The following is a 24,015-nucleotide window of genomic DNA, read 5'->3' on the forward strand; positions in this document are numbered from 1 at the left end:
ATGTTGCCCTGGGGACTGAGCTGCCTGTCGGTCCTGGGGGCGGCGGGCACCGCTCTCCTGTGCGCCGGCCTGCTGCTCAGCCTGGCCCAGCACCTCTGGACCCTCCGCTGGACGCTGAGCCGGGACCGGGCCTCCGCCCTGCCCCTGCCCAAGGGCTCCATGGGCTGGCCCTTCTTCGGTGAAACGCTGCACTGGTTAGTTCAGGTGAGCAGTCCGTCCGTCCCCGCGCCCCAATGTGGCCCCTTCTTCCCTGGCTCCCACTGACCTCTCCTCGCTCTCAGTGCTCCTAGGGTTACTAGCCAGTCTCTTCCTGGAGCATCCCCTGTCCTTTGCCCAGCAGCTGCCTGGAAGGGACTGTATGTCACTGTAGTTCTCCCCAGGGTAACTTAAACACGTCCCGACACAACGCGGGGGTGAACAGAGGGGTTCTAGGAAGGGGTCTGAGGAGCACGTCACCCTAGTCCTACTAGCATAGAATCAGGACTCGGGGCGCGTCTCAGCGATCAGTCCTTGGGCGCTCCGTCCCCATTCAAATCCTCGGTTTCCTCATCTCCCCAATGGGAACAGGAGCATCTATAATCCCATAGGGTAGTCGCGAGGCCCATTTGAGACTCTCAAGAGTAACGCGCCAGCTGGAGCAGGGAGTTGTTATCTAGCGGCACTTGGGACGTCCAGCGGCCCCAGCCCTCTGCTCCGCCCCGCTCGCCCGCAGGGCTCGCGCTTCCACAGCTCCCGCCGGGAGCGCTACGGGACAGTGTTCAAGACGCACCTGCTGGGCAGGCCGGTGATCCGCGTGAGCGGCGCCGAGAACGTGCGCACGATCCTGCTGGGCGAGCACCGCCTCGTGCGCAGCCAGTGGCCGCAGAGCGCGCACATCCTCCTGGGCTCTCACACACTGCTTGGCGCGGTCGGCGAGCCGCACCGGCAGCGGCGCAAGGTGAGCCAAAACCAAAGAAGCGGCCGTGGGACCCGCGGTTCTCAGGCTTCTGCTGCGGGCCAGGCCGGGGCTAGGTGTTAGGGGTACACAGTGGTCCTGGCCCGGACCCCTGGCTAATGAGTATGTGGCCTTGGAACAGTCCCTGGCGTTCTCCGGCTTCGGTTTATAAGGCCAGGGCTGGGACTGAAAGGCCCTTTCATCTTCGATCTTCTGTGACTCTGATACCAGAAGCGCCAGAAACTCAAACTTGGAGAGGTGTCAGGTACAACTTCCTGGCGGAGGTGGCAGCTGGAGCCTGGATGGATGGGAGGGAGTGTGTACATCAGAGAAGTAAAGGGAATGGCGCGAGCCAAAACCAACACGTTTAGGTCCAGGCCGCCTAGAAGTGAAGGAAGGGACCGAAATTGGCCCTCCGGCTCCTCTGGAATCGCCAGGCAGAGGAGGCCGGACCGCGGCCAGAGCTGACCCCGCGCGCTCCCCGCAGGTCCTGGCACGAGTGTTTAGCCGCGCGGCGCTGGAGCGCTACGTGCCCCGCCTGCAGGGGGCGCTGCGGCGCGAGGTGCGCTCCTGGTGCGCGGCCCGCGGGCCGGTCGCCGTCTACGAGGCCGCGAAGGCCCTCACCTTTCGCATGGCCGCGTGCATCCTGCTGGGGCTACGGCTGGACGAGGCGCAGTGCGCGCAGCTGGCCCAGACCTTCGAGCAGTTCGTGGAGAACCTCTTCTCGCTGCCCCTGGACGTGCCTTTCAGCGGCCTGCGCAAGGTACTACCGCCCCAGGCCCAGACCTTCCCCGTGGGGGCTCCCCAGCGTGAGCGGGCCTCCCAGACGAGGACTAGGCTTCCTCGGCGCGCCTCACGCGTCAAACACGCTGCGGGACCAAGGCACTACCCAGGGTGGGGAGGCGGCGTGGTACGGCTGTGGGCGCCCGCCGGGCTAGCTTCTGTCCTGACTCGCTGTGTGACCTGGGGCGGGTCACACACCCTCTCTGGGCCGCTCCTGACGGGACGTGCTGCGGCCGCAGTAGCTGCCGGCTTCCCGACTTTGGGTCTCCGTGGCAGGCGGCCGGCCAGTCAGCCCAGCCCCTCCCCAGAGCGGCGCCTCCTCGCCGGGCCTCCATCGCCTCTTTGGAAGCCCGGATGGCTGCAGAAGGGATGGGAGCTCTGGGGCCGCAGACATGCCCCAGGCCCAGCCCGGCGCCAGCCCGTGTTGGAGAGGGGTGGGTGCCAGAGCCCCGCCAGCGGCCTGGGGCCTGCTGGTTTCCGGATCGGAGAACCGCGGCGTCTTCAGACTGCAGAGCGACGGGCTGGCCCAGAGAGCGACTAGGAGGCTTCATCCGCCTTTCCTATCTCCCTGCTCTGGGGCTTCTCACTGTGCCAGTGCGCTGGGTTCCAGTCCCCTGAATAAAAATAATAGTTATGTCTAAAGGGGCATGCTATGGGCTGATCGCCTTGCATACATTTTCTGATTTAATCCTCTCAGCCTGTAAAGTTATTACAGTATTTTCTGGGTGCATCAAAGTGTCCCTTCCTCTATGCTGAAGAAACTGAAGCTCAGAGAGGTTAAATGACTTACCCAAGATCACACAGCTAGTAGGGGCAGAGGCAGGATTTGAACCCCATCTCCTCTGACTACAAAACCCATGTGCTCAGATGCTTTTGCTGTGCCTGCTCCCTGAACTCTGGAGCAGCACCCCACGCTCTTGCCTACCCCCTTACAGAGGCCGATGCCTAGAACATCCAACAGTGTCCTCTTAAGCCAGAGCTTTTCTGGGTGCATCAAAGTGTCCCTTCCTCTATGCACTGGTGCCCACTGCCCCTGCCTGAGCCTCGTGCAGGGAAAGAGCAATGGGCTGACTCCACCCTGACTGGGCTCTGTGCCAGGCATGGGCCCTGACAGCTGGGTGGCTCCGGGCAATGTCTTGACCCCCTCTGAGCCTCAGCATCCTCCCCTCAGGACAACAGTAACTGTTTGCCTTGCCCCAAAGGGGGCTTGTGATAAGAAAGAATGATGTGTAGGAATGGTGGACACATTCCTGACCATTTATTGAGCCCCTACTGCGTGCCAGGGGTGGAGCCAAGCTGGGAAAGGTTAATGCCAGGATCTTGGCAGAACCAGAGCAGCCCTGGAAGATTCTGGGGTAGGTGCCCAGGCCTGTCCCCCTCAGCCCTCCTGTCCCACCTCTCTTCTCTCCCCGTGCATCTAGGGCATCCGGGCGCGGGACCAGCTGCATCGGCACCTGGAGGAGGCCATTGCAGAGAAGCTTCATGAAGACAGGGCTGCAGAGCCAGGCGACGCCCTGGAAGTGATTATCCACAGCACTAGGGAGCTGGGCCGGGAGCTCTCAGTGCAGGAGCTGAAGGTCGGTGGGGGGAGGATGCTCCTTCTCCCTCCTTTGCCTTCCTAGCAGGTGTCTACACTCGTGCTGCGTGCTGTGTGGCCCCACTTTGAGCCACTGGCACTCCTCAGGAGGAGGGGAAAGAGGAGCCTGGGTTTCAGTCATGGCTCAGTCGCACCTGCTAGCCTGTGGCCTTAGGCCAGTCGCCATCCCTCTCAGTAGGAGTGCTGAAGGCCGGCATCCTAGGCCCGTCCTTCCAGGTTCTGGCCACAAACAGCTCTGCTCCCTCCTCCCCCTTCTCTGTCACTCTTGGCCTTTGCTCTGCTGTCCCCCTGCCTAGGAAGCCCTCTTCACTGGACTCAGTGTCAAACTCCGTGTCCTCCCCTCTTCCTCTCTTCCCATAACCCATGTCGGCACCTCTGCCTGTCCGTTTTGCCACTGCAGGGTCTCCCACAGAATCGGAACTCCTCCCCATGTACGCACAGAGCACACGCAGCAGAGTGAGCAGGGAAGCTTCAGAATGGCCCCCAGGACCTGCTGGAGAACCCAAAAGGGAGTGGAGAGGGCGTGGGGCAGGGGAAATTTAGAGATGGGACACCTCAGCCCTCCCGAAAGCAGCTCCCCTCCTTTCTCTGGCCCTCCATTTCCCACTTTCCGCCAGCCATGAAGCGTGGGGCTTGGCCTTAGTGTCTTCTCTGAGAATGGGGCTAAGAATTTCTGTCCTGACTCCTGGGTGGCTGTGAAGTCGGGAAGAGTCAAAGGGGTTAGAAGTAGATGAATGGTGGGCTCATGAGTCCTGGGGGAGCCCGTGGATAGGAGCAGCTCTGGGCTGTGAAGGGGAGCGGTGTGGAAAGGTGTGGGAAGGGGTGGACGGTCCCTTTGCTTTGACAGGGCCGGGGAGGGGGTGACAACGCCCTCCAGGTTCTCAGGAAGAGACCCACTGGCCAGCAGTCTTCAGCTCTGCTCTGGGCATCAGGGGCTGTTGGGGCTCCAAGGGCTCTGTCTTAGTTCCCCATCATGTCCAGAGCAGGCAGTTCGCCTGGGATCACATCATTTAGTCCACAAATATTATGTACTTATTTGGTGTCAGGCTCCGTCCTGGGACTGGGGATGTAAGGTGAGCAAAACACAACCCCTGCCTTCGAGGTGCGGGAGGGGAGGGGTGCACACGGATTCTGTGACCACACAAATCTGTATAAACCCAAACTGTGGGTGCTGCCAGGAAGGAAGACACTGGGAGCTGGGAGGGCAGAGGCAAGCAGTGAGGGCTGGGGCCTGGAGGGTGAAGCCACCAGGCCGCTCCCCTGTCCTCCCTGGGCTGCGCAGGCAGGGAAGAAGCTGAGTCACTCACGGGGACCGAGACTCCACTAGCGGGCGAAGGAAGCCCTGATGGCTGCTGTGGGGCCAGGCTGGGGCTGCCGCCGCAGGTGCCTTCCTCAGCTCCTCCTGAGTCCTCGTCAGGACGCCCGGCTCAGGTGGCAGACAGCACCAGCAGCTGAAGAGCCCCCCGGGCCTCCCAAGCCCGACCGCTGGGACTACCAGCTCTAGGGACCCTGCGCACCTGTCGGAGCCTCGGTTTCCAGCCCTGGCAAACGAGGGCAGTAACTGCCTCACAGGGTTGGGGTGAGACTCAGATGCGTTATTACGCGTAAAGCACTCAGAGCACACAGAATCCGTTCCTAGCACTATCTCTGGGACCCCTCCTGAGGAAAGTGGAGAGACGCCGGGTTTGCCCGTTGCTATAAGTGGCTTTCCCAAGGGGCAGGCTTGGGCTGCGCGCGGAGCCGCCACAGCAGCACGTCCCGGGTGGCTCTCTGGCCTACGCGCCACGGTGACCATGGGCCCTTCGCGCCTCGGCCGTGGGGCCACGAGGCCAGGGCCCCGCCGCCGGAGACTCAGCGCCGCCCGGGCTGTCTTGCAGGAGTCGGCCGTGGAGCTCCTCTTCGCCGCCTTCTTCACCACGGCCAGCGCCAGCACGTCCCTCGTCCTGCTGCTGCTGCAGCACCAGGCGGCCATCGCCAGGATCCGGCAGGAGCTGGCGGCGCAGGGGCTGGGGCGCGCGTGTGGCTGCGCGCCGGGGGCGGCGGGGGGCGGCGCGGGGCCCCGGCCCGACTGCGGCTGCCAGCCCGACCTCAGCCTCGCGGCGCTGGGCCGTCTGCGCTACGTCGACTGTGTGGTCAAAGAGGTGCTGCGCCTCCTGCCGCCCGTGTCCGGGGGCTACCGCACCGCGCTGCGCACCTTTGAGCTCGACGTAAGTGCGCCGCGCCTACCCCGCCGCCCGCCGCCTCCCCGGTGCCCCGGTTCGCGCGGAGGCCCGGGGATTAGGACGCCGAGGTCTCTTCTTCCCCTCTCAGAGCCTCCGCTTTCCCGACTGCAAAATGGGCTGAGCCCTGTTTCCTTTCCCGGGTCCACGGGAGGGACGCAAAGCCTGGGGAGCCGACCAGGTTAGGGGCCCCGCGCGCTCCAGCTTTTGGCAGCAGTGCGGGTCGGTCAACTCGAATAGAGCCGAGTTTTAGAGTAAAACCATACTTTTCTTCGTGCAGTACCCTCTTAGCCAGTGAGTCTCGGTGGGGTACAAGAGAGCCCCCCACTGTCCCATACCCCACCCTTCTGGCTCCCTCACAAGATCAAGGAACCGATCGTTGTTAGCTTTCTAGGAACCTCGCTAAAGCCAGATTCCAGGGAAACGGGACAATGAAAACGCGGGTTAGAATCTCTTAGGGGTCAGATCAGGCTGGGCAAGAAGGTCAAGGCCTAGGCCTGGCCTCATCTCTGTGAGACCTTGGGCACTTGCCGCCTCCCTCTGGGCCAGTTTACTCTCTGGATGGAAGCTGTCTTGGTCCCTTCCAGCTCTGACACTCCAGATGGGGTCAGGGCTGTGTGGCACAGTGATTGCACCGGAGAGTGGAGCCCCAGCATTGCCAAACTGAGGGTGTTTGCCTGAATGGCTGTTGCTGCAGCCCCCTCTGCCTCCAGCTCAGTCGCTGGGAGACTCCTGGCAGAGAGGGGTACCTCCTTCGCTGACCCTTAAACAGGAAACGTGGTGGCGCACTGCAAATCAGGGTTCCGGGGCATGGTAGGGACTGGGATTCTGCCCTGGGGGAGCTCCTCATGGAGAGAAAGGGGACCAGGGCCAACAGCTTCATCCTAAACTGTGGCATGAGGAAGAGTGCCGAATGACACCAAAACATTTTAGGGACTGGCATCTCAGCTGCAGGAGTGAAGGGTTAGGATGGGGACAACACACCACAGAGAGGGGACAAAAGTGAGTAGATTAGTGAGGGGTTTAGAAATGTCTTGGATGCTGCATCTTGGAATTCAGACTCCATTCTGCAGGCACTGGGGTGCCCTACAAGCCCTTAGGGAAACAGAGGGAGAGGAGCACAGGTCTGCCATGGTGAGCAGAGGGCAGGCGTCTTAGCCATCCTGCGGTTTACAAATGGGAAGACCAGCGTCTAGAGGGGAGAGAGCTCCTCTGTGGTTCTAAGACCTGTCCACCTGTTAAGAGCCTCTGGAGCCTGTCCAGGCGAGGGAAGCAGCTGATAGGGGGTTGGGAGACACATCAAGAAGAAGAATAGTTGAAATAGAGGTAGGCAGAGGGAACATGAAAGCCGCGTTCCAACGACTTAAGGATGCCCCAGTTTAATTCTCAGGTGCCCCTTCTTAAACGGGGGCTACCAGACCTGAAATGATGGTACAGCTGATGGATGGAGAGGACAGAGAGGCAGTCTGCACTTCAGTGCCAAGAAGAGCTTCATAATGAGCTGACCATAGAGGAATGGGGGTCCCTGTCTTTTGCGTTGTACCTACCCAGGCAGCTGGTAGGTGCAGGACTAGAATTTAGGTCTCTTGATCTAATGTCACAAGGAAAAAGAAAGACAAATACAAAACATCAAAACATAAATGACAATAGATCAAATTTACTGACCACTAATATATAGACCAGATCCGTTATTCTATCCTCACAACAACGAAATGGGCATTTTTGTTCTCAATTAAGAAACTGAGGCTCAGAGAGGTTATCTAGCCCAAAGACACACAGCTCACCAGAGAAGGAGCTGAGATAGGAACTCAGAGCCGCCTCCTAGCTTCCCGGTTAGACGCGCGTTCCTGCCGGTTTTCGGAAGCCTAGTGGATGCATCCGGGGTGGAGGGGTCGGCTCAGGCCCCGTTTCCAGGTGCCTAGCAGTCAGGCGGGTCTCCTCACCTCCCCGCAGGGCTACCAGATCCCCAAGGGCTGGAGCGTGATGTATAGCATCCGAGACACGCACGAGACGGCCGCGGTGTACCGCAGCCCGCCTGAGGGCTTCGACCCGGAGCGCTTTGGTGCGGCGGGCGAGGATGCGAGGGGCGCCTCCGGCCGCTTCCATTACATCCCGTTCGGAGGCGGTGCGCGCAGCTGCCTCGGCCGGGAGCTGGCGCAGGCAGTGCTCCAACTGCTCGCCGTGGAGCTGGTGCGCACGGCGCGCTGGGAACTGGCCACGCCTGCCTTCCCCGCCATGCAGACCGTGCCCATCGTGCACCCGGTGGACGGGCTGCGGCTGTTTTTCCACCCGCTCGTGCCTTCGGCAGCGCAAGATGGGCTGTGCCTCTGACCGGCTGCGCGGCGGGACAGGACTTGGCCAGTGGCAGCGGCGCGTTCGCAGCGCCGCCCATCTGCGCTTCCCCTGTGCCAGATCCGGCGCTCTCTCACTCGTTCAACAAACGGTCACCGAATGAGGCTCTGTGCCAGACTCCGAGGGAGGGGGAGCACGAGCCACTGCCATGGCCAGAGAAGCTCCGCCGGGCCGGTGAAAAGATGCCTCCTGCCCGCTCCGCGCCCTGGGGAAGGAAGGTCATGGGCCAAGCCTCTTAAGCCCTTCCCAGGATCTCGAAGCAGGAATGGAGGGAACAGATCGCCACTAGGAGCTAAGGGGCCTCGCCTTCCCGCGTCAAACTCGGCAGGATGCATGGGACGTGGGGCTCCGGGGAGGACTGCGCCTCATGGACCGTGCCAGAGACTCAGCGCACTCGGCCTGCAACCCCCCGTGCGAGGAAACAGGGACGCCCGGAGCGCATCCCTGGCCTGGCTCTGGGCCATAGGAAGACACACCGAGAAGGTGCCCAGCGGAAGGCCCTCAGGCTGCTGGCGTCCGCTTGGTGCGCTGTGGCCACTCTGCCGGTCTTGGCTGAAACTCAGAACTGTGGGCGCTTCCAGGGCTCTAGATGGCTCAACATCACCGGATTCTGCTGGAGACTTCTTAAAAGAAAAATTCATACTTCAGGAACGCGTTTAATCTTCCCATTTATACAGGGGAGAATAGGCACACCGAGATGTCTCTAAGGCTGGCTTATTTCCATGGGAGGTTGAGACATAATCAGAGAGGTTTGAGATATTTGTACCCCAAACAAGAAGGCCAAGAAATAAAGTTTCCCGGCAGCAGTTCAGCCAGGAGACTAAGGCTTAGCTGGGCAGCTGCTCCCTGGCAGGAAGGCATGGGGTGGAGTGTGGGGGAGACCTGAGAAAGACTCCCCCCCAAGGACCCATCCGAGTATACCCAGAGAGTGGCTGGGCACTGGGGCAGCTGGAGATCCAGGCTGCTGAAACTTCCTTCCTGAGTTATCTTTGTGATAGCTGGTTGCAGAGAGTTCCAGTTTACCTCTTCAGTCTCCTCTATTAGAGGAGAAACTGAGGGGAAACTCACCTGAGGAGCCAGCAATGGGCTCCTGGGCTGCAGTGTTCTCCGCCCCATCACTTACCCTCCTGCTCCAGCCTCTCGGACTATGGCCACCACCTAGGACTCAGCCCTTTCGTCCTTTCATAGTGACCCCTAGGTTGGCTTAAGGACTGTCTCTGGACCTTTCCAACACAGAAATTCCCACCAGTGTTTAAATCAAAGCCAAGAGTCTCCACTGTCATCATTCCCAAGAGACCACTTCAACCTGCCACCCATCTTCAGACATGCGGGGGCAGCTGGACATGACGGGGTGAGCCAGGGAAGTTGCCGCCCAGGCCCAAGCTGACCCCTTAGTGAACCAGAAGGAAGCTGGTGCCCTCCTGACCTTATGCTTAAGGTGGATCCCGGGGCCAGAAGGAAAGGGGGAAGTGGCAGGCGCAGGCAGGGTCAGGAGCTCAAGAGCACTGCGGGCCCTTCCTAACCAGGCTGACACCGCCATAACCCTCATCTAAGGCAATTCATCATCGGCTGCTGACCGCAGGCCTGGCGCCCGCCAGGCCATGGCCTCCAGAGACACCAGAGCAGGCAGAAGTGGCAGAGCTGGGACCTGCCCTCAGGGCGCTCCTGAGGCTGCAGAGACAACAGCCCCGCCTGAGAAGCTCCACCAGGATGAGGTGGCTTGGGATTGATTCTGATTTGGGGAGAGAAGAGAAATATGGGGAGGGGGTTTGCAGAAGCCCCAACGGTATAGCTGGTTCCGGGAGACCTGGTTTACCTGCTGTGGGATCTGGACCAACTATGAGCCCCAGGAGGAGGGGCGGCTCCAGCTATACTCTAATTTCCCATCCATCCATCATTTTCAGTAATTTCATGGACTATCTGAGCTCCTGTTTTAGTAGCTCCAGGTTCTCTGAGGAAGGAGCAGACGTGGTTCTTGCCCTCCTGGACTCGATATGCTCAGGAAGGAGGTAGACAATGAATAAACCAGCAGACAAAGGAGCAAGAACACAGTCCGATGGTGATAAGTGCTGTAGAGAAAATAAAACAGGCCTGTAGTACAGAGTGCCTGAGGGCTGAACTCAGCAGGGTGGGCGGGTGGGGAGACCTCCCTGAGGAGGTGACAGTTGACTTCGGAAGGAACCAGCCAGTGGGGACCTAGCAGAGGGGTGCCCCAAGCAGAGGAACAGCAGGTATAGAACCCTGGGAGGGGAATGAGGGCTCAAGAGATGGGAAGGAGGGGTTGAAGGGAGAACTGGGAGGAGAGGTGCCTAGCTCACATGACTCCAGTTTGCCTCTGCGTCCTCACTCCCCTCCCCCAGAAAAAAACTACTCCCTCCCCCTCAATTCTTAGGAAAAGTGAGGCTGTTTTGTAAACATCTCGGAAACATTTTGTTTTCCAATGAACCAACCCCCCCGCCCCACCCACCACTACCCAAAAAAGCTTGGCAAGGTTTTCAGGTCAAAGTTCTTATTGGGCTGGTAATTTATTGACCCCTCCCCCCTTCAAGATATTCTTTAATGATCTTCCCTCTCCCAGTTAATCCTTTCCTGCCAGACGCCCCTGTGGGGCTAGATGGGCAGATAGGCTAAAACATTTTCCCCCCTGTGGCAATTTCCAAAGCGCAGGCAGGCCCCGCTCATCTTGTGACCCAGCGCGCGCTGAACTTGGCGAGGTGGCCCTGCAGAGTTCACTCGGATGTCACGGTCCGGCCTGCAGGGGTCACAGGCGGGTCAGGCCCGAGGACTGGGAACGGGCCCCAGGTCACGCCCCCGCTCAGCAGCTTTGCTCACCGGCCCCAGGCACTGTCCAGAAAGGGGCGGGCCCGAGATTTCTGAGAATTACCTCCAGCGCGTCTCCTCCCGGTTCCTGCTGGTGTCCAGGTGTTGGCTGGCACCGTTCACAGTCGCCAGATCCTTAGAAGAAATGACAGTGGGAGAGACCCTTCTCTGGAGCCTCTGAGACGCCAAGTAGGGTTATGGGAAACGCTGGCTTTCCGAAACACGCCCTGTGGCGACCTGGGCTGGGAACGTTGCCCGGCCTGTGCGATCCCTACGACTCTGCAGACATTTCCCGATCCTGGGGGCTTTGGGGACCACTGCAGGAGAGCCACGTAATTAACTCTCAAGATCAAAGAGTTTTCTATCTCCAAGGGACGCTTTCCAAGGTGTGCGGCGAGCTCCTGCGAGAGCCCGTGTTCAGTTTTAAACAAACGTCCATCATTCTGTTTTCGTTTTCGGCGCCTTTGGTGCGTTCCGCCCTCCAACCCAGGGAGCCCTGACTGGTTCGAGGCGGCGTGGCTCGGGTGCGCTTCCCGCGGTATTTGAGCTCCAGGCATTGGCTGCAGTAGCAGCTGATGTCGTTGGGCAAAGGCCAGAAGTCCTGCTTCCCAGTATGGATTCCCTCAACACTCCCATTAGCGGCCGGCAGAGGCCTGGGTTTAGGATGGAGCATCCCTTTCACCTGGGTGGGAGCTGAGAGAGCGGAGGGAGGCTCCAGTGTCCCGAGTCCAGGTCACCCTGGTAACGTAGCCTATCGTGCCTGGAACTGGGAAGAGTATTTGCAACCAGAAGCCCCTTTTGGAAACTCACAACTACCCCGAGGTGTACACAGGTGGTGAATGATCGCCTCCATATTAAGCGGTGGAAGCAGGCGCAAGGATGTATGATGCCTTGACCCAGGTCATACAAGCAGAGATGGTGCTGGGACTTGGAGCCCACATTCCCAGGCTTTCCTTCCTCTCTCTCTGTCTCCTTATCCTGCCGGGCTAAGGACCCTCTTCCCCTCTGCCTAGCTGAGGCTGCAAGCCCCAGGGCCCTCGGAATCCCGCCGGCTGTGGCCTGATCGCAGAGCGCTGGTTGCCGAGCCGCGGATGAATTGCCCCTGCGGTCCCCTACTGGGGCGTCAGACTTGTGCAGGGTTGCACCGGAGTCCTGAGGGACCTGGAGGCCCTCTTGCACCCTTAAGTAGGTGCTTCCAAGACTTCATGAGTGCTGGCCTCCTTGAGGGGGTTGGAGAGCTGGGAGCCCGCAGGTCATGCCTAACTCCCCGCGGCTGTCCCTTGGGTCCTGGCCCTGCGCTTTTCTGCGGGCTCTTCGAAAAAGTCGGGAAGCCTATGCTTTGTTCTGCGTCCTGGATCTATTTCCCGACTTGTGGGACGAAGCAGCTGGACGATCCCTGAACACACTTCCCTCTGCTTCCCCAGCAGGTGGAAGGGAGCCCATGCGGCGCCTGTAAATGGAAAGTCAGCGAACGCAGCTCTGGGCTGGGACCGCCCGTCGGACTCGGCGGAAGGGATTCCAAAGAGACCGCCAGGAAGCCCAGAGCTTGGAGTTCGCGCTCCCTGGAGCCGGGCTCGGCCCCTGGCGCCATCTCGGAGCTCCGCACACCTTGTAGGGGGGAGGCAGGCTGCTCCAAGCCCCGCACCCCAGGAGGCGCGCTCCGAGGGAAGCCGCCACCACGCCGCCTCTGCCTCGGCGCGGAACAAACGGTTAAAGATTTTGGGCAGCGCCTCGCGGGGGGAGGAGCCAGGGGCCCAATCCGCAATTAAAGATGAACTTTGGGTGAACTAATTTGTCTGACCAAGTTAACGTGGGCAGCAACCTGGGCCGCCTATAAAGCGGGCGCTCGGCGGGGTTCGAAGCGCTGGCGGCGGCGGCAGGTGGCGCGCCATGGGGCTCCTGGCACTGCTGGCCAGCGCGCTCTGCACCTTCGTGCTACCGCTGCTGCTCTTCCTGGCCGCGATCAAGCTCTGGGACCTGTACTGCGTGAGCAGCCGCGACCGCAGCTGCGCCCTCCCTTTGCCCCCCGGAACTATGGGCTTCCCCTTCTTTGGGGAAACGTTACAGATGGTGCTACAGGTAAGGGAGCTTGGGGCGGGACAAGACTATTCTCCCCAGCCCGGCTCGGCTCCGGGCTTCCACTGAAGCCGGGGTAGGCGCCCCCGGGAGGGAGGTGGGGAGGGAGGTGACTACGGCTAGGATCGGGGCTAGCTGGAGGCGCAGCGCTCCCCGGCGCCCCCTCACGCCCGCCTCTCTCCTCCGCTTTCCTCTCGCAGCGAAGGAAATTCCTGCAGATGAAGCGCAGGAAATACGGCTTCATCTACAAGACACATTTGTTCGGGCGGCCCACAGTGCGGGTGATGGGCGCCGACAACGTGCGGCGCATCTTGCTCGGGGAGCACCGGCTGGTGTCGGTCCACTGGCCTGCGTCGGTGCGCACCATCCTGGGCTCCGGCTGCCTTTCTAACCTGCACGACTCCTCGCACAAGCAGCGCAAGAAGGTGAGGGCGGGGGTGCAGGCGCCTGGACAGGGAGGGGGACTCCATTTGCTGGAGGGGTTCAGGCAGATAGATGCTGGGCGAGTTCTAGCTGCATGAGGCGTCGGCTAGGACCCTCTCAAGCCCAGTTTAGCTTTCCTAGCCTGGAAGTGCCTTGGGTCTGGTGGGATTGAGGGTGCCTGGACCCTGGAAGGAAGAGGGACGGATGGGACCCGGTTTTAACCCTATCCCCTCCTCGGGGCTCAGGTGATTATGCGGGCCTTCAGCCGAGAGGCGCTGCAGTGCTACGTGCCGGTGATCGCCGAGGAAGTGGGCAACAGCCTGGAGCAGTGGCTGAGCTGCGGCGAGCGCGGCCTCCTGGTCTACCCCCAGGTGAAGCGCCTCATGTTCCGCATCGCCATGCGCATCTTGCTGGGCTGCGAGCCCCGGCTGGCCAACGGCGGGGACGCGGAGCAGCAACTGGTGGAGGCCTTCGAGGAAATGACCCGCAATCTTTTCTCGTTGCCCATCGACGTGCCCTTTAGTGGGCTGTACCGGGTAAGAGCGGCATGCAGGGTGCGGAGCTAGGTGACCGGGGCACCAGTACCCGGCGTCTGCTTACCGCCTTGCGCTCTCTGCGCTCAGGGCATGAAGGCGCGGAACCTCATCCACGCGCGCATCGAGGAGAACATTCGCGCCAAGATCTGCCGGCTGCGGGCGGCGGAGGCGGGCGAGGGCTGCAAAGATGCCCTGCAGCTTTTGATCGAGCACTCGTGGGAGAGGGGAGAGAGGCTGGACATGCAGGTGAGTGTCAGCTTCAGGAGAGGCACTGTGGAGTTTGTATCCCCTGGCTTTGCAAGCGCGGTTCCTGGGGTCCCCAAAGCGCCCTTCTCGGGCGCAGCTTCCCAGAGTGGGTAGCTCGCCCAGACCCCAGCGATGGGACCCCGAAGTTGAAATACCAGATCCGGAGAGCTGTGGAAGAGGCTGCGGCGGAGCAGGGAGAGTCCCCGGCCCTTCTAGGTTTTAAAGGGAAAGGTGGAATTTGCACAATGTAAATAAAGAATCTTGGGCGATTTAAGTACAACCAAGGCTTTAACTCAAAGAATTCCTGGTAGAGAAGGATCTTATTGGCCTTCCTGCTCTAGCTGAACTCAAGAGACCTTGCATTTTGTTTAAAAATGTTGCTTTCCTTGACTTTCTGTCAGCAAACTTTTAGCCCTTCTCGTCTTCCCTCCAGAACTCTCAGTTCGGTTCTGAGTAACCACCCTGGAAAACTGCATGCAGATTTGTAAAATCATCCTCTTATTCCACTCTCAGGCACTAAAGCAATCTTCAACTGAACTCCTTTTCGGAGGACACGAAACCACAGCCAGTGCAGCCACTTCTCTGATCACTTACCTGGGGCTCTACCCGCATGTTCTCCAGAAAGTTCGAGAAGAACTGAAGAGTAAGGTAGGAGGGCTCTGAAGGTTTCTTGGTAGCTTAAGAAACTCATCTGCTCCCTGGCTAACTTCCAAATGAGTAAGTGTGCTGCCTTTGCTGAATAGTTTGAAAGTGTAGAACCAAGGGGTGGGTGTGCCAGTGGAGAAAAAGAATTAGCCTGGTGAATAAAAAGGAGGGAATCTTGAGCTGTCATCCCACTCCACAGGGTTTGACCTTGTACTCCTACCCCTTCTCCAGTTTTTGATGAACCATGGAGATTTTCAGATAGGTTCCACTCTCTTGGATTTGTGCATTGGAGGGCATGAATGGGGACTCTTAGGTGGTGGTGGTGATGGGAAGGAGGAGATTGGGGGTTCTAAGGGGTGAGCAGCATTCACTTAGAATTGTAAATAGACAGTGGATTTGCGCCAAGGGGTGGAGGCAAATGGTCACTAGCTACTCCCTGTTCCCCCCTCACACTCTCCCATCATGGGGCCTTTGGGTTTAGCCGCCACTTAAGCCCTGTTTATGTCTGCTGGGCTGATTTTATTGGAGCACAAAATGACCGTTCACCTCTGTGTGACTGTTTTGATAGGGTTTACTTTGCAAGAGCAATCAAGACAACAAGTTGGACATGGAAATTTTGGAACAGCTTAAATACACTGGGTGTGTTATTAAAGAGACCCTTAGACTGAATCCCCCAGTTCCAGGAGGGTTTCGAGTTGCCCTGAAGACTTTTGAATTAAATGTAAGTTAAAATTCTCCCCTCCCCTTCTGTTGTGGTTTTGAATCTCCTCTCGCTTCCCTGTGCGTTGGCTTAAATTTCTTATGCTTTGATGATATTGTCCTGCCCCATGTGCACACGTTTCACAACCTGAATGTCTGTCTGTCTGTCTCTTTCCACAACCCCCCCCCCCCCCCCCCCACTTTCTTTCAACTCATAACTCCTTCAGGGATATCGGTGATAGCTTTTTGTTGTCAAAAGTTACATTCCAGTCTGTCAGCCCTCGGGACTTCACAATCTTTCACAGGGGTACCAGATTCCCAAGGGCTGGAATGTTATCTACAGTATCTGTGATACTCACGATGTGGCAGATGTCTTCACCAACAAGGAGGAGTTTAATCCTGACCGATTTATGCTGCCTCACCCGGAGGATGCTTCCAGGTTCAGCTTCATTCCATTTGGAGGAGGCCTTAGGAGCTGTGTAGGGAAAGAGTTCGCAAAAATTCTTCTCAAAATATTTACAGTGGAGCTAGCCAGGCATTGTGACTGGCGGCTTCTAAATGGACCTCCTACCATGAAAACGAGTCCCACCGTGTACCCTGTGGACGATCTCCCGGCCAGGTTCACGCGTTTCCAGGGAGAAATCTGATGGGCGGGAGTGCCCAGACCTCAGACTTATTTGAAGTGTACACATGAGTTTTTACATAGTGTCGTGTTGATTTTATTATATTTAATTGCAAAAATGTATATTATAATATTTATGTGTCTGCTACAGGACCACAATCTTTAAATATTAAAATAATGAATTTGGACAGTTGCCAAATAAAGTAAAATTTGAAGGTGCTTCTCTTGCATTTAAGATTCCTGTGGGGGAAAGCTCATCGGTTTTGTATTTGTATATTTAACCAGATTTCTAAATGTCTACATGCATGGTTTTGTCATCAGTGCATACCTATTTCCTGTGAGGACAAAACTTGAGCTGTTTTTTCTCTTAACACTTATTAGAAAATATGCATTATATGTGTATGTGTGTGTGAGTTACTCCAAAGGTAACTTTGTAAATTTTTCTATGGTGATTTAGATTCCCTATTTGGAAAAAATCTATCCAAGTTAATTTTAGATCTTTTTGGTTTTGTTTGCTTTACTTTAGAGAAAGATGAATTTGAAAAGGTAACACTTTGAGAACTATCGTATTCTAATATAACACCTTTAGTCCTACACTTATTATGTTTAATAAACATAATAAATTCGTGTTGTTACATAGTGCCAGAACTGTTTTCTGAAGTTAAAGCATTAGGTAATTCAAAGCCACTCTCTCTGATTATGAACAATTATTGACTAGAATGAGACCAAAAGCCCCTCGTCGGTTTCCTTTACTCAGAAGTTGCAGATGAAGACAGTGTTGGAAAAGGCCAGTTTCTGGTTTAGATAAGCTAGTCCAGGTTTTCTTTATTGAAAATAAGGCGGGAGGAGTAGATTTAGCAAACTGACAGATAAAGTTTTTATCTATGCCAGGCAATAGGGTGTGAGCCTGACATGACTGATAAAATGGCCCAGTCATGACCCTGTGAACCTTGGCTAACCTCTGGGAGAACGCGGTTTTGTCACATTTCTGACCCTGGCATAGCCATGTTCTGAACTGAAGGCCAGACTCTCAATCCAGAAAGGTTAGCCCCGGTGACGTGCTTATGCAAGCACATTTTCAGTTTTGAAATGGCACAATCTGCTTACTGAACCTCATGGCTTGTAGGTTTTGGACTTTAAAATTTTCATTACAATTTTAGAATTTGGCACTGCTGCAGCAACTAGGTGGCCTAAATAGGTGTCTGAAAAGGGTTCTGTCTACAATTAGAGTTGCATGTTCTACCTGACTTTAGTTTTTTAGGGGGAACTTGGATTATACGTATTGTTGGAATCCTTTGATTTTTAAGGGGTGTTTACATAATAACATATAATGCCTTATAATAACCTTATAATGCCTTTTTTAAAAAACGAGAACTCACAGGCTTATTTAGTTTTAGCCAAAGCTTTAGTGTACTGTGGTATGCAAAGATGACCCCTCCACCCATAACTTTCTCCCCGGATCATTCCTGCTAGGAGCACATTAGCCTGGGGACATCATTTCAGATAATTTATACAAGGCCATTTCTTAAGGGTTTCAATACTCTTCATTTTGCCAGAGGACAGTTAGCGTTTCAAAACACTGTCTTTGGCGACTCCGTGACCTCGTGTCTCTGTGAGCATAGGGCAGAAAGAAATTTGAACCCTTTTAGCAAACAATTCAATTTTTAAGATACACCTTTATTTTTTATCTGGAGAGCAGTGTTTCTGGCTTGCATTTCCTGGGGCTATATTTAGCCCAATTATACTCATTGATTACAGAGTAGCGCAGAATTTACCTTGAAAAATACTTTCGTTAAAGACGCAAGCTCTGATAACGCACTTAGTGCTGAGTGAAGGCAGTTCAGAAGAGCTGAGGCAGAATCATGTCTGCCGGCTGCTGTTCAATGGGCCTGGGTCACGACTACCTGGGCAAGATGTTTTTGCTCGGGCATCTCTGGGTCTGTCCATGCATCACCCAGTGGAGAAGTGTTTCGGGAGGCCACTGTTCTAGTTTTAGACTCGGCTGGAGTTGAGGAAGGAGGGGAGCCCGCTGGGAGAAATGACTCTCTGGGGCTTCCAGGGGCACGGCACAGTGATAGAAGGGCGCTGTGCTCTCCAGGGCCTTGGGTGGACCTGCCACGCTGGCCAAGTTGGTGCCCTCTGCTTCCCCTTCCACACATGTCCTTGGCCCTGGCCACCTCCCATCCCATCTTCTCTTCAGTCAGGGGTGGGGTGCCACCGGTGACAGACTATTGTCAGGACTGGCGTGCAAGAGCTTCCAGCTGGGTCTAGAATGCGTGAGCATTCAGAGGGATTGTAGCCTTCACCCAGCTCAGCCCTGAGAGGCCCAGAGATGGCCTGTGATTTGCCTGGGGCCACCCAGGGAGTGGCAGAACCAGGGAAGGGCCCTGCTGCTGTTTTTTCCTTTTCTCTCTCTCTTTTTTTTTATCAGCTAATAACACCTGCCTGATTTCTCTCCAAATTTTCACTGCCAGACAACTAGATCCAGGGTTCTCTACCTCCTAACTTCCCTTTATATCCCCTGCCACCACTCCCCTGCCCTGTGACAATCCTGATCAATTCTCTTGCAGGCCACCAGAGGCAACTGGTGAAATGGGAGCAGTGGCAGGAAGTGGCTGCTCCCCCAAGCTCCTCCTCTCCCACGTTTCAGGGTGCTTTTCGCACCATGCCACCCCCCAGAGGTCCACAAGGGGGCGGGCTTCTCCCTTCTATGCCAAGCTCAGGGCCCAGGGGTTTTCCCCACCAGTGTTGGTGAAATCCAGTGTCCACAGGCTCTGACCCGGGGTCTGCTTTTACCCCAGACAATGGGAGGCTCTGGACCACCCAGGGCGTAGCAAGTACTCAACCTCAGGCCTCGTCACGGCTGGCTGCCTGGCCCCTCTGGAAGGGTCACCCTAGGCTGGGTTGATCTGGATCATCATTCAGTTCCTAAAGTAGCCAACATCTCGCTGTGGCCCTAGAGGTCAGCTGGCTTGCGTTTCCAGCACTGGCCACATACTGCCCACGATCTGACCTAGGTTGCTCTCCCAATCCCTGGAAGATGGCTGTCAGTTTTGGGGTACGGAAGGAGCATGTTTTTTGAAGGGCATGAGCATACTAGTCAGTGTTCAAATGACCTTAACCAGGTCCAGGAGCCAGCTGACAAGAGCACTGTAGCAGTGCTCGAGGAAACAGGGATGTTTGAAGAGGTCGTGGTGGCCCCGCCTTCACATAGCTAAAGGGCCATTGCAGAAAATGCAGGTTCAGACCTGTTCTGAAGGACAGAGCACGCTTTTAGGAGGGTAAGTGAAAAGGAAGGAGACGTTAGCCCCATATAAGGGAAACAGTTGAGACAACTAGAGCCCTCTGGTGATGACACAGTCTACCTTGTGAGAGAGCAAGCTCCCCGTCAATGGAGGCATCCAAATGGGAGCTGGATAACTAAGCTGCCGTAAGGGTTCTGACATGGAGATGGAAGTTGGGTTAAATGACCCCCAAGTTCCCTTGCAAAATTAAGGAGTCGTGATTCTCTGCGATTTGATGCTGTCTTAATTCAGCTCCTCAGATACCTGCTTTACTCTGAGATGCAGATTATCTCTGATCCAGGGAGACAGGACATCCCCACAGCCTCTTCCAGAAGCATTCAGCAGTCCTTGGTGATCATTCTGCCAAATCTCCGAGCCAGACGTGGAAGTGGGAGCCCAGGAGGCCTGACATGTGACCTCCCAGAGATAATGAGTCCCCTGTGGATTGCTGGGAACCTCTCTCCTGCCCTGTGACCTGGTGCTGCCAGCTCCAGTTCCTGTGTGGGCTCCAGCACCCCCTAGGCCTCTCCCAGCTGTGCCATGCTGACAGTCCACTTGACTTGGCTTCTGGGGTAAGACCCTGCCACTTTCTCTAGTGTCCCCTGGCCTCCACGATGGCATGCATTGACCTTGAACTCTGCCCAACTGTCCTTTCTCTCTGCCTCCTGAAAAGCTACTAGAAGGCACGAAAGCTACTAGAAGGTGTCTCATCATTCAAATCTTGTAAATTTAGCCCTTTCTCACACACCTCCCTGCCCTCCCCAGAACACATGCACACATAGTAGGTGTTCTCTGGGAGAGAAGGCTTCTTGGAGCCAATTGACGCCGTTCACCTTATGTCTCTCCAGCTTCACAGTACCATTGTTTATCTTTGAAAAGTGAAACTTTCATCCTTGGAAAATCTCAGCAGCCGCAAGCTTACACGGCTGTGGTTTAACAGCATGTCACATTCCTGAAACCGATGCTCCATGCGTATTTGGCCAAACAAGCTTTCCTTCGTTTGAAGTAGAGTCCACTTGAGTTAGAACCCTAGGCCAGGGTGGAAACTTAGCCCTGGATTACGTGGTGGGTTTTCTGGGTGAGAGTTATCATGTTGCAACAGTCCTAACCGTGTATCCGCTGCACAGAAGCCTACCCACACTGTGCAACTTCTCACCACTGCCAAACCTCTCCCCGGTCCATCGAGGGGTTGGAAATCGACTCACTCACTTCTCCCCAGAGATGCTTCAAGATTTTTATCTGAAGCCACTAATGGGTTCACTTCATTCAAATACATTGTGAAAAGAGGACCACGTGCTTTGCTTATAATAGATATTTGACAAAACGCATTGATTGGTTCATTAAGTACGGTCATACCGTCCAAGGTAACAGTGATTTACTTAATGATGGAGGAGGGGACTTGGTATTCTGAAACGGAAAGTCCAGTTCCTTTAATGTCAATTAGTCAGAGATTTTTAGAGCTGGACACATCATCCAAGGCTCTCAGTTTATAGCTGAGAAATCGGAGGCTCAAAGAAATTTAAGGTTACAACAGAGAATTAGGACTGGCAGTCCAGTGTCCAATACATTGTAAGACTAGCCCTCAATTAAAAAAACCAATGTTGTTTATTTATAGACGTGTCAGGAAAAAGGGGCAGGTAAGTGGATAATTTGAAACCAAACTGCTTCCAGGTTCTTGCTCCTCCCTGTGCCTCAAGAGCGCCTGGGCTCTCAGACGGGCCATGCACTTGGAGTTATGTGGCCACTAAGGGTTTGACAGGAAGCCTGGCAGAAGGTACAGACTGCTGGCGTCTCTGGTGGGGCTGGGGGCTGGGTCTGCCCATTGGTAGAGCTGGACCCTCAGACGTTTTGAGCCCCTACTGCTGAACAGCAGAAAATAGTTTCCATTATGTTACATTGTGTTCCACCGCCCTCCCCAAATATATTGCAGTCCTAACCCTCAGTACATCATAATGTGGCCTTATTTGGGAATAGGGTCTTTACAGAAGTCATCAGGTTAAAATGAGGTCCTAGGGTAGGCCCTAATCCAATGTGACTGGAATCCTTGTGAAAAGAGGGCATTTGGACACAGAGGCAGACACGCACAGAGGGAAGATGATGTGTAGGCTCACGTGGAAAACACTGTGTGAAGACGGAGCCTGAGGTCATGTATCCACAAGCCAAGCAATGCTGAAGGTTGCCAGCAAACCGCCAGGACCTGGGAAGTGTCAAGGAAGGGTTCCCCTACAGGTCTCAGGGGGAACCGATTTCAGACCGCCAGCCCCCAGAACCGTGAGACAATCAAGTTCCATTGTTCTAGGCTGCCCAGCTCGTGGTACTTTTTTACGGCAGCTCTGGGAAACTAGTACAGTTCTCAAAGGCAAGAAACTGTATCTGTGGGCAACACTGGTCCCCAAACTTTAGCACGCATCAGAATCCCCTGGAGGGCCTGTTGAAATACAGATGACTGGGCTCCATCCCAGAGCTTCTGGCTCCGACCCAAGAATTTGCATTTCTAGCAACTTCCCAGATGATGCTGACGCTGCTGGTCCTGGGACCACACTTGGAGGACCACCCGTGAAAAGGTTTCTGATCTCTAAGGCAAGGATCACAGACTCAGGAGGCCAGTAGGTAATGTTAACAAGGGACGTGTGCCAGGGAAAGAGACAGCTGAGACGGGGGTGTGCTGATGCAGGGCGTACCATCCTTTCTCGAGGGGCAGGTCCTGCTCAGCCCCAGCCGATCCTTCACCTGTGGGAATGAAGCGCTTCCAATTTTTCAGAAGGTACTGGAAAACCAGATTTTCATGGGAATATTCTGTTTTTAGATGTTGATAACTAATTCACATTTTTAAAAAAATTGTGCAGGCAAAAGAAAACTTGTTTGGGGCCCTGGCGGCTGCCAGTTTGCAACTTCTTGGGTCTTTGATCATTGGGGAGTTTTCAGAGGGCTTGATCGAGATGGCTTAGCTGAGTTGTTCCATAGCAGAGTCTCTCATAAGGTTGCAGTTAAGATGGTGGCTGGGGCTGTGTCATCTGAAGGCTCAACTGAAGCTGGAGGACACACTTCCAAGATGGCTCCCTCCTTTGGCTGTTGGCAGGAGGCCTCAGTACCTTGCTATATGAATCTCTCCATAAGACTCTTTGGGTGTTCTCAAAACATGGCAACTGCCTTCCCCCAGAGCAAGTGATAAAAAAAAAGCAGTAAGACAGAAACCTCAATATCTTTTATCACCTGGCCTTAGAAGTCACACTCCATCATTTCCACCATATCCTATTGATTATACAGGTTAGCCCTATCTATTGTAGGAGAGAGCCACATGAGGATGTGAACACCAGGAGGTGAGAATCATTGGTGGCCATCTTGGAGGCTCAGTTTTTGAGTGGGTGAGTCGACTCTTTTCCTGCCTTCTCTTTAAAGCGTTTTTTGTCTCTTTTCTGGGCAGTTCTTGATTTCTAACATTTTCGTTGTGACCCATCACCTATGGACACTTAACAGCTGCCATCAGAAAAAGTCTATTACAGAATTTCTCAACTGACGGACGGAGTCTAAGGGGTCCTCTGGGCCAAGGTTGCAAGTTGGAGACTCTTGAGTGGAGCCTGAGAGAGTGGGCGTTTCAGCTCTTCTGTTTGCCAGAGTCTCCAACCAGCCCACTTCATCCATACGTATTATTTTGCAGACTTCTGAGTTATCTGACCCTGATCTAAGCCAACTGGCCTGGTTTCCCGGGTCTCAGAACTCAGTGCAAAAACGGAGAGAGTCCTGGGAAAACTCAGATGGTGGTCATCCTAATCAAGCACATTATTTGACAAATGAGGAAAATTCAGTTCAGATAGCAGATGTGAATTGATTAGATTCTCCCAACTCAAAGTGTGGGCCATGGACCAGCAGCAGCTGCATCACCTGGTAGCTTGTAGAGATGCAACAGCTCAGGCCCACCCAGACCCGTTGAATCAATCTGCAGTTTAACAGGAGTCCTAGGTGAATCTTAGGCACACTGTGGTTTGAGACTCTCTGCATAGGAGCAAAACCTGAACTTGGGACCCCTGAGGATTCAGATTTGCTGCCCATGTGGGTAAAATAGACCTAACAATGACCCACTTCTGCTGTGGTAATCTGACCTTGACGTACACATCTTATTTTTCCTTCCTGCCTCACCCAACTCCTGAAAATGAAAGGCATCTAAAATTTCATTGTTGGAAGGAACCTAAACGTCCCAGCTCTCACCTGAGTTTGAGTAGTGGTTTTCATAAAACGCTTCTCACATTTGAAATTTCTGCGCCCCCCCCCCCCGCCCCCAAACAAAATGCCATAAACACAGATCAGGGAACACTGCTGGGCATTTAGGTTATTTCCAGTTTCTGATACTGCAACCAACGTGCAGTCCGTATGCTTGTATGTGCAGCCTTATGTACAAACTAGTGCTTTATTTCTGTAGGATAGATTCCTGAAAGTCAGGTCGCTGGGTCAATGAGAATATGCATTTAAAATTGTAATGGATATCCAAAAAAGTGCCTGTCCAACGAGGAGTGTCAGAAAAAATAGCAGTGCATTTATGTTACGGAAAACTATGGAGCCATAATAGAGTGAGTGCCATAGACATCCATTGACGTGGAGGGATGGCTATGACATGCTGTTCAGTAGGAAGAACAAGTTGCAGAGGGACTTAGATTCTTGGCAAGGAGAATTGAGGAGGATATGTGCAAAGAAATTTCTGAATATATTTAGGGATACTCCTTCTGGTTATAAAGAACATGTGTTGATTTTGTAATTACAAATTTTAGAAGAGGGAAAAAGTGG

At 55.0% G+C, this 24,015-nt stretch overlaps 2 protein-coding genes across 2 annotated transcripts; both read left to right on the plus strand.

Annotated features, from left to right (window-relative positions):
• LOC124234814 (cytochrome P450 26C1) lies at window positions 1-7,864 on the plus strand. Its single transcript, XM_046652254.1, has 6 exons — window positions 1-204; window positions 713-937; window positions 1,422-1,697; window positions 3,139-3,294; window positions 5,192-5,521; window positions 7,487-7,864. Exons 1-6 carry the CDS (start codon window positions 1-3, stop codon window positions 7,862-7,864), a joined length of 1,569 nt encoding a protein of 522 aa, XP_046508210.1.
• Window positions 7,865-12,475: 4,611 nt separating this feature from the next.
• Window positions 12,476-16,037, plus strand: LOC124236251 (cytochrome P450 26A1). The gene is made up of 7 exons (XM_046655099.1): window positions 12,476-12,784; window positions 12,982-13,206; window positions 13,450-13,740; window positions 13,828-13,986; window positions 14,500-14,634; window positions 15,200-15,352; window positions 15,636-16,037. Exons 1-7 carry the CDS (start codon window positions 12,596-12,598, stop codon window positions 15,975-15,977), a joined length of 1,494 nt encoding a protein of 497 aa, XP_046511055.1. The 5' UTR covers window positions 12,476-12,595; the 3' UTR covers window positions 15,978-16,037.
• Window positions 16,038-24,015: the final 7,978 nt, after the last annotated feature.

This window comes from Equus quagga, chromosome 2, assembly GCF_021613505.1.
Source record: "Equus quagga isolate Etosha38 chromosome 2, UCLA_HA_Equagga_1.0, whole genome shotgun sequence".
Lineage (NCBI taxonomy): Eukaryota > Metazoa > Chordata > Mammalia > Perissodactyla > Equidae > Equus > Equus quagga.